Source organism: Sipha flava, unplaced genomic scaffold (assembly GCF_003268045.1).
Source record: "Sipha flava isolate LNK unplaced genomic scaffold, YSA_version1 123_pilon_pilon, whole genome shotgun sequence".
Lineage (NCBI taxonomy): Eukaryota > Metazoa > Arthropoda > Insecta > Hemiptera > Aphididae > Sipha > Sipha flava.
The window spans coordinates 569,920-580,672 of NW_020271749.1; the positions used below are offsets into that span (position 1 = coordinate 569,920).

The following is a 10,753-nucleotide window of genomic DNA, read 5'->3' on the forward strand; positions in this document are numbered from 1 at the left end:
TGATTGTACAGCGGTGAAAATCGGACGGCGCCTGCGTTTGACGTCGTCTGTGTATACATAGGAGAGACGGCGTGCGCAGGACGAAATCACAAACGTGGTGTTCGATAACAGGTCCTTCAAAGGAAAAGTTATAACTATAATACCACGAGTTAACAGTTGTAATTACAACTGCGTACGTACGGATAATATACCGCGGTCGGACGATGGCCATCTAGATCCGTCGAAATATGAACATGATATGTTGGGTCGGTTCATAACTGGTTATAACGTTTGCGCTCGCTAACGGTTCTACCAAGTAGAAATGTTGTAATTTTACCTCTGAACGAGATTACTATACTATTAGAATTGGTTTTAGGTTAAATTTAACGATGTCCCGTTCGTGGAACATAATTTAGTTGCAATTATATCACACTAGAATTATTATTACAATTAGTGTATATTACACATTTCGCTATGGAAATATTAGTTTATTTATAGGAAATTCACGTGCTTGGCGAGTTGAAAAAGTCACTGCGTGACGTGAGAGTCATTCGGGTTAGGAGAATAACGGATTACAATAAAATAATAATAATCATAATTAATCTACGTACGCGTCATTACATTATACGATATTTAATTGAGTGATTGATTCGGTGTTTTCTTTTTATCGGTCAACTGTGTACATGTTTTTGACAAAATTATTTTCGTATCTTTGTGCAAGAAACTCACGAGGGACAACCGAGTAAGTTTCGAGTCGTTGTGCAGAACTAATTAAATCGTACGGTTACTTGGGCTACTGCATCTTGTCGCCAACGCAGCTGTTTCTTAAGGACATATTCGGTCCGGGTCCGTTTCGAGTCCTATCCGTCAGGGCACCCGTGTACTCGGAAATATAAATTTTTTGTTTTCCAGTGCATATGTTCACACACGTCCGATCCGAGACCGATCTGAGCTTTTCGAGCTCTATCCGATCAAAAAAATATTGTCAGTGGCCGATTTTCATCCGAGCTCGGTCGGTTTTTGACGGAATGATGCCGGATCGGACATGTATGAACACGTGTCGATTGGTGTGTTCAGCATATTACGATATCTATTGACCTACGTTTTTTTATCAATATTCATTTTATCATACGAAACTGTCAAGTACATTTCATCATAGACAATGAAAAATTAATTGAACTAATAAGGAGTCATACTGAATCGTATGATTTGAGTTATTCTTAAAACATAGTGACAGTACTTGGAAATAAAAATATGGAAAGGAATCGGAGAAGAATTGAATCAAACAGGTAAAACTATATGTTTTAATAATTAACATAGTTATTATGTTACTCGAAATAACATATCCATGATTATATGAACTGAATGCATATATAATTATATTATTGATACTATTATGATTATAAAGCAACTATTAAGCAAAAGTGCTATTATAATTAATTTTTCATCGCTACATTCAGTCATGATCAAAATTTGAATGCAAAATGACTAGATCAAAATCTGTTTCATTCGAAAACAACATATGAACTGTTTGAAAATAGGTAAAATGACGGACTCGGCTCGGAACGCTAAAAATCGAATATGTTAAGATCGAATATGCGTGAAAGGAACTTTATCCGAACCGGAATCATCGGTTTCGTAAACAGTGTATTTGTAAATCATGGATTCATAACATTTTAATACAGTTAAGCGTTTCGGGTTGTCGTCGGAAATTTAATTTGAAGATTGTTTTCGGTTTATCCGGTGCAAATAGTTCAATAACTACTGAACAATTCGTGATGGGATCAGTAGGTCGATTTGTGGAACGTCGTGTCATTGTGAAAATAAAGTGTCGTTTTCAATGATTTGACGGGTTGTTCTTTCCAAAATTTAGATTGATAAAAAGATTGTTTTTATTGTATGGATGGTATTTGATAAGAAAAAAAAACGCATTTTCCAGTATTTTATCACATACAACGAGTGACTGAAAAACTAACTTGTCGATGGAGAAGGACGATATTATTAGAGTGGAAATAACAACAATAGTAATATTTTTTAATAAATGGTGTGAAATAAAAATATTTTCGAGCACACGAAAAGCCAAATTGTTGATCGAGAATGATTTGTAATATCTTAAACGTACCGCTGTGAACGGATGAAGAATTGTTTTCTTGTCACCGAAACGACAATAATTTCTTGTGAAAAATCTATCCGAAAAAGATGCATGACCATCGGATTCAATCGGTTGATTTCGAAGCATGAATGATCGATTATAGGAACACAAGACAAACATCGAAATCTAATCATTTTAACGTCCATAAAAAATGAAAGATACTTAAATATTTCGAGGAAAACGTATTATTGTTGCTCAAAAACTATTTCAAAACCAGTAATTAATTTTTTCTTAATGTTTTTCGTCCCCTAAACGAAGCCGATATTATGACGTAACAAGACAAAATAGATATGCACCGATGGGTGGAAGAATGTGCGGCGACGATACAGCGATATTGATATGATACGACTTGGGTACAATATAGTGGCGCGTGTGCATACGGAAATGACATTTAATCGATACCGTTTTGTTCGATGCGGCATAGTCGCGGCTGGTAGTGAGTCCTCTGACCGCGTACATGAATAATTACATTTCAACAACAACCGTATACCCGTACGGTACGAGTGGTAATCATGCGGTCACCAGTTAAAGGTACGTTATACATGTGCACAATAATAGTACGTCATGTATATGCGTACCGATCGGAATCGCGCGCGCGAACAAACCGAACACGGTTGAATACACGTATCGACTGTAGGTTTTGATATACTTCAATCCTTTCCCTCTTATTTCTTCCTTTTTTTATTTTAATAGTTTTTATACGGATGTGAGGGTTCAATTTTTTTTTTTTAAATTTTCATCATACAATGAAAAATCGTGTTCATCGTTTCATACCTGATCCCGTAAATTAGTTAACGTTCTCAACGTGTTAAACAAATACCATGTGTGAATAAAAACGTCTCAAGATGACAGCCAGAGAAAAAAATTCAAATATATAAATTGTTGACTTTTGCCCATTTCAATTGCTTACAATTTTCAACCAACTTATTGCACGCCTGGAAATTTCAAGTTTTATTTCTAGCTATCATAGGCAGGGCCGGATTTAGAGAGGGTTCACGGGGCCCAGGCCCTGTGGCCTCCACAAAATGATTGATTTTTTTTTTTAATTTTTCTAGCAATTTGCAAAAAAAAAAAAATTATATTTTTTTTTAAGTTTGACAAGTGGTGCTATTAGTGTGTGATAAAACGAATCACTAGATTTTTGGTATTGGTAATTTTCTACCATTAATAATTAATTATAAAAATAATTACTCAATTATACTCTGACGAGACTAACGACCTATCGAGCGCCGAGCTTCCATTTCCCCCCCTCTCGGCGTCGTCGTCGGACACGACGTTGGGGTGGGTATCAGGGTAGCTTATCGCTAGTAAAATAATAGATTTTCTCATATTTCAATATTATGTGGGCCCTGGGGTCCCCACAACCTTAAATCCGGCCCCAATCATAGGCTACGCGCGTTGATTATGAATAAGTCAGTGAGGACATTTATGCATAGATTATAATTTATATGTTGACTTACGTGCTCGAGATTTGGCCACCGTCCTGGTCTCGGACGAATCGTCGTCGTCGTCGTCATCATCGTCATCGCCACCGCTGCCACCGCTCGTGGCCGCGGCCGACGAGTCGTCGTCGTCATCGTCGTCGTCGTCGTCATCGTCATCGTCGTCATCGTCGTCGTCGTCGTCGTCGTCGTCGTCGTCATCGTCGTCGCTGGTCGATCCGCCGGCCGCCGGGGCCGCGGCCGCTATGCTGTTGGACTCGACCGGCTGCACGGGGGACGCGACCGCGTCGGCCGCGTTGCCGTCCGTCAGCTCGCCGTCGTCGGGCACCGGGGACAGCAGCGTGACGGTGTGCGGCCCGTCCGGGTCCGCGTACGAGGACGACGCGGACGACGCGTCGTCCGCGACGCCGTCGTCGTAGTTCGCGTTGGACGACTGATCGCTGGTGCCGCCGCCGTCCGCGGCCGACCCGTAGTCCGCCGAGTCTTCCGTCAGCGACGAGACGGACAGGCCCTGGGTGGGCGCGGCCGTGCTGGACACCGCCGCGATCACCGGCGACGTTTCCTCCTCGTCGTCGTCGTCTGGTCATGTAAAATACACAAGAGACAACGGCCATCAGTGACGGTCGCGCAAACGCGGGCCCGTGCAACGGCCACAAAGCGACTCGCAGGAAGGGAGGCAGCAACGCAACAACAGCGCCGAAGTTAGCTTTCGCCCGACACCGGTTATAGCGTAGCGCGTGTACCACTCGACGTAATAGCAACGAAACGGTACCGCGTAGTGCACTCGCGTTGCCGTTAAGTGTTCATATTATTTTTCTATTTTATGTTATATAAACACCGGTTTTTTCTTTCTACCTCGTCGCATCACGTCGACATCGCAGTAGAACACTACACGACTGGTTCCTGTTCCTGCGCGCCTCCGCCAACTTCTTCGCAGTACGTTACGGATGAGTAACGAGTCGTTACAGTATTGTTAATGTACATTGGCTGTCAGCGCAAAGGGTTTGTTTCGACAGTCGTACGTGGTACACGGCACAATACCGCGACCGGGGGTGTTCCCTGTCCGCCGATCCGAAGGGTCGCGTTTCCATCACTCGGAAACGCGTTGAACGTACGGGAAAATTGCGTTTGAGCACTACTCCGACTCGGCGCAGTGGTTCGCACGACCCGGGAGAACGTGTACGACGTACGGCTCTACTGCCGAAGACGAACGTTCGCACACGCAACGCCGGTCGTCCGGGGCCTGTTGACTTAACGAGAATGTTACCAGCGAGCGGTTATACGAGGACTCCCGTTATCCCTTGGCCCACACCTGACTGCCCGTAGACGGGACTCAATGGCAGAGCCTCCCCGATCAGCTTATTGCGTTTATTGTACGAGTGTTTTTCAGTTGTTTTTACCGACCGGTCAAATCGCCGGAACGATGCGGCAAAGTTGATTAAGACTGGTCGTGACGGTATGCTCATCCGCCTACCGTCCCTAAGTTCCGTTGATAATGTCAATTAACTGTCATCTGTCGGTACTGTTATTTTACGTGTGCGGGGACGTAAAGTCATAAGTCATAGTCATGCCTATCAACGTTTAACAATAAGGATTTATCGCCCAAGTAAACATCAGCACCCCGCGCAACGTTTGACCATCGTTTTCCGGGTATTTTCGTAATACTACACCACCACTAAAGCGCCAACACTACATAATACGTACGATGTGATTTTGTGTGTGTGTACCAACCGGTAAGCTGTAGGTGTGTGTTTGTGTATATACCTTCACCGGGGGTTTTTTTTTTTCACAAGGACTACTGTCATCGTGTGCATACATTATAATTTCACACTGTATAAAACATGATATTATAATATATACTGTGCGAATTGCATGGATTAAAAATATTAACATGGTGTTGTTTCAATGTATTCAAAATCTGTTTATTTGCTGAAATATGTGCTATCACAGCCTTGTTTGATTACTTTTGATAAAAATAATTATATATATATATATATATATTTATTATGACACTCAATGATATTAAATTATAATGTAAATCTTAAGCTATTGAACACGAATTTACATCATTTTTTCGGCTGTTAACGGATGATACATTATATAAATATATCAGGTTGGTATTCGTAACTATCGTAAGTTGTTAGTTGGTAACAAATTATCGTAAATAAATATATATTTATATATATATATATATATACATATTTATATATATATATATATATATATATATATATATACATATATCTATATACACATACACATGCAGGTATAAAAAAAAAGTGCAATATAGCGTTGAAATACGGAAATTCTAATAGCTAAAATAAATTATTAATAAATAAATAAATAAATAAATAAAAACTTTAAATAAATAAGTTTCGTTTTTACATTCTTAAATCTATGTTTTTTTTTTTTTTTTTTTTGTATATATCAGTGTTTTTTTGATCGAGTCCGTTAAGTAGTGAGATGAGTTTCTCGATGTTGTTTTTCACATGTCATATACAAGTACGTGTATACACACACAGGTTTTAAATGTATATATTGTCGTATCTTGATGTTATGTTTCTGTAATTGTTAGTCTCCCGCGGTCGATCGGGTTCGATCAACCTAAAAAAAACAAACAGACACACAATGCCAAAATTACACTCGTGTCATCATAGGTGATTCCAAATGTCCTAAACGTAAATTAATACGCGTGCGACATGCTACACGTGCGGGAGAATACATAAAAATAGCGATCGAAGTAAACCAAAATTTGTCCTCGCCAACGTCGTCGACGGATGCGTCGGAGCTCCGGGAAACGAGAGGAACTGTGACGATAAACACGCCGCCTGTACGATAACGGGGACGAATTTTGGCTGTGAGCTCGGCGTGCGCATATCATCAGCGGATTTCGACTGTGATGCACAAAGGTAATGAGATGACGGTGTGGGGTTCGGATGAATTGTGAAATGTCACGAGACGGTAGTGCACGATGGTTAAAAGTACGAAACAATATCGTTACTACGGTAGTCCTGCGACGATTGTAATGTGAAACGATGAGTAGTGTGAAAAGCAAATTAAATCAATCACTATAAAACATAATTGTTGTGTGTTTATGTTTACAGTTTTGCATTGTTCGCTGTTTGCGATTCGTTTTGGTAATGTTTTTACATAATATATATATACTGTTTTTGTGTACGCACATAAGTATATATCTATATATAAATGTGTATGTATATAGTGCTTTTGTGATAATTTTTGGTGTCAACGATCGAGTATCGATCATTGTTTATCGTTTCACCGTTATCGCGTGTGTGTGCAAAGCGAGCAGGTGGAAGAAATAGAAGAAAAAATTAAAAAAGCAAATAATACATATTATATTAACAACGGCGATTTTTTTCAGCCGCGTACCACTGCCCCGAGATGTAATTGCGATTGTCCGCCATGCGGATGGACATATTGACGCGTGCGCAATGAAGATCGTGACACGAACGGGATTTTCTACGTGCGAAATCGCATCGACCGTTGGCGGTACGGTGCAGGGAAATCGGGGGAGGGGGCGTGAGAAATGATATTTTTTTTGATTTTCGTTTATCGGCCGGATTTTTCGAACGTCCTGGATATGTTGGGCGTCCGCTAAGTACCGACTCGTGCGCGGGATATCGTTCGTCGAGTATCGTACGGTGATCGATTCAGTTTGCGTGCGGTCAGGAAGATTGTTCGACAAACCGGAAACCGAAAACGGAACCCCGTATGGATATAATCAGCAGCCGCGACAGCTGTCGACTATGTATTGTCGCCGCGATGAAAACGCTGTATTGTGTACGTATTGCAGAAACAAGGAATAAAAGCGTGTGCGCGCACAACGCGTTTTTTGATCGATATACATTGCTGCGGTCCAATTGTATTTTTTTTCCCTTTTTTATCGGTACGCAGGTTTTCGGGAAAGCGCGTAGACCTTACGTGCCATTGTTGTACAGCGCTAGCACGGATCGATATCGAGAAACGGTATATTAATGGGTATAAAAAAAAAAAAAAAAGTAAAATAAAAATATATATCATCGGCCGATTTTTAGTTCCCCTCCCTTCGTCGACCTTAAAGCGAACGAGAAAACGATAACAATAACAAAGTCGTATTTTACGCACGCCGAATGAACGTGTATACGTGGCGAGCTGTTAGGAGAAAGAGAGAGAGAGACCGGACGTTATGTGTAAAAACTGCTCTTTTCCCACGTGTAAATGCGTGCGCGCGCGTGTGTCTAATGCAAAATGAAAAATTTATCGATAAAGATAGTGGAAGAAATCAGATCCGACCAACGGCAGAAAAATGTTAAAACATGAGATGATGGATCATTGTTATTGCGATCGTGCGGTGTGGATAAAAGATTAAAGTCCTCGCGGACAACACTGACCTCCGAGGATGTCTTCGAAGAATCGGTCGAAGTAATCGTCGTCCTCGTCCTCGTCGTCGTCGTCGTCGTCGTCGCTGCTGCCGGTGGTGCCGGAGCTCGGGGCGGCGGGCGCGGCCGAACCGGGATTGGACACCTCGCCGGTGGCCGCGTTCACGGTGTTCGCGCTGGCCGGTTGCGGGGCCACGTCTTCTTCCTCGTCTTCGTCGTCGTCGTCGTCGTCGTCATCGTCGTCGTCGTCCTCGTCTTCGCCGGTGGACGCTTCCGGCGCTACGGCCCCGGGCGCTGACGGCGCGGACACCGGTACGGACTCGACCACGGGCGCCGGTTGCGCGGCCGCCGCCGTCTCGGCCGACTGCCGGCCGCTGTCCGGGGACGCGGCCACCAGCTTGTCGGACGTCTCGGGCGCCGCGGACTCCGCGTTCAGGTGCTCCGGCTCGGACGTCGAAGAGCTAACGATGGGCGACGAGCTGGCGCTGTACATCAGCGCGCAGCACCCCAGGCTCACGATCAGTATCCATTTTATCATCTGCAAAACGACCATAAGTCAACGCACACGCTAATCTTACGTGCGCGCTCCTCCTTGTCACCGTTTCGGAGGATCGGAAGAGGAGTTAATGTCGATAAAGACGACAAAAAATTAGAAAAAAGGCAGAAAAACAGCCGAGACCGAGGACCGAAAACGTACGAAAAGCGAACGAGAGCGATAGGAGAGGAGAGTGTGAGAGATAAAGAGAAAAAAAGAGAAAAGGAAGACGCGGTACGTCGTGGAAACGATTTATAAAGAGTTTATCTCAAATCATTGACATTTTCAAGCGTGTTCCGTCAACGGTTTTTCCAACACTTTGCACGTGTGAATATTGAAAACGCTGATTCGGAAGTATTCGGTTTTATCCGACGGTTCGTGTGACGGCGTAATCCGTCATTGGGCTTCGATCTTTTTTTTTTTTTCAGACGATTTTTACAAGTTAGGATTTAACTGTCACCCGAAAACGCGCCGCTGGCCTACATGAACCACCGACTCCGAAAATCGGAGAATCCAGCAAACCAATACATTTATTATTTTATATTCACCTTGAACCTGAGCACCGTGAACGAACCAGCAGAACCACCACATTGTGTAACCTACTATAAAATACTACACTACGCGTCTACTGATGTTTTTGTCTTTTTCCCGTCAATCTTTATGTACACATATTTACATATACATTTCGATTGATTCGGAAAAAAACAAAAAACAAATGAACAATAACCAAGCCGAAAACATAAGCGCTTTCTGTTTTTTTGATACCATACTACACAACGATGACCCGGAAAAGCCCCGGAAAAGCGTTTGTATTTGTGCAATCCCAGAACCCTAAGTGGAGGAAATGGTAATATTCTCACCGATAGATTGCGAGAAGGAGGCGACTTGACTTCAATGTACTCATTAGGGACATTAACTATGGAGATTGTGGTATCCACAGGTAGTTTAGAATCTTTCTGACTCCGGATCGCATTCATCCTAAAATGTTTAGGGAAAATTTCTCAATCCGAGTCAATAGGTCTTATTCAAAAAAAAAAAAAAAAAAAATACGCATTTATATATATATATTTATTTATGTGTTTTTCGTCTCAAACCGAAAACATTTAGTGTTTCGGTCAATCGATACGTAAAAACAATGTTTAATCCTTCGCAATAGTATGTTTTCGTTGTTGTCGTCGGTCATTCGTGATCAACGTGTAAGTAGGTAAATATTAAAGTACGAATGGTTTCTATTTTAAACGTAATATTATTAAACACTGACCTTTGATAATTATTTAAAATAAACGTCTTCTTGACGACAAATGTTCGCACCACGGAATCGGTTTTCGGCTTACGATCCGAACAGCAGTCGCGAATCGGAGAAGAAGAAAAATGATAACTCGATACACTTTATGGCACACGCGCACGATGTGTTACAGACGCACCGGAGTTTACAAACACCGAACACTGTCAGCCAACTCTTAAATGCGCGTGCTGAGCTTCAGCGATTGACTAAAAGAGTAGTTTAAACTTAGAAGAGCTATATACCGGACAAGGTGCCGTTATAGTTGATGACCTGCGCCGTGCCAAGTGCGCGCCAAGAAGACTTTCCCTTGAACGTGTCCCCCCTCCCGGCGGTCGGAGAACAGTGTATTATTTTTTTATTTATTTATTTATTTTTTTTTTTTTTTTAAGACAAAAACCATCGGCTGCGGTGCGTGTGTGTATTTTACATCCATCCGTAATTTTCCAATGTGAAACTCAATCGGTACATCCTATTTTGCCCTCCGTTTGGCTGCCCAAAATTACAGCAGTACATCCGCGTCCGCAACACATGCGGCAATTATTTGAACACGCATACAACATTGTGTTACGATAATTTTTCGTGATTCACTCGTAATCAGAAACGATTCGGAGGACCGACGTTAAAAAAATATTTTATTACCGATTCAATAATTAATAGATCTGTTGCACATTTCCAACGATACTTTTCGCACTCGGATACGAATCCGCTGAACGTGTGCATTGCATCGATCGTTATTGATTGCGAACAGCGGGATTTCAGTGTCGGCGAAAAAATGTAATCGCATACTTACGAACGATTGAGTTCTACCACCTTGGGTTTTTGAAACGTTCCAAAACGCTAATTGTTGACCCGCAAGACGTGTACGCACACGAATTATTTACGAACGTAATTTTTATTGATGTGTTACTTCGACAGGTACGTAATCAGACATATTTCTATAAGGGGGCCAACATTTTTTGGCCCCTTTCTGTAGTTGTGTTT

The 10,753-nt window shown here is 42.1% G+C and overlaps 1 protein-coding gene across 3 annotated transcripts in view; it reads right to left on the minus strand.

Moving 5' to 3' along the window:
• The window catches only part of LOC112694094 (acidic repeat-containing protein-like), a 39,957-nt gene extending 29,942 nt beyond the window's left edge, over window positions 1-10,015 (minus strand). For 2 of the 3 annotated variants that reach the window (XM_025569462.1, XM_025569461.1), the window contains exons 1-4: window positions 9,749-10,015; window positions 9,348-9,465; window positions 7,965-8,490; window positions 3,592-4,152 (exon numbers count right to left, since the gene is read on the minus strand). In XM_025569462.1, the coding sequence (XP_025425247.1) occupies window positions 3,592-4,152; window positions 7,965-8,490; window positions 9,348-9,464 (1,204 nt within the window). In that variant the 5' untranslated portion in view covers window position 9,465; window positions 9,749-10,015. The remainder of the gene's footprint in view (window positions 1-3,591; window positions 4,153-7,964; window positions 8,491-9,347; window positions 9,466-9,748) is intronic. The other variant, XM_025569463.1, reaches the window with a different exon arrangement.
• Between the last annotated feature and the right edge of the window lie 738 nt (window positions 10,016-10,753).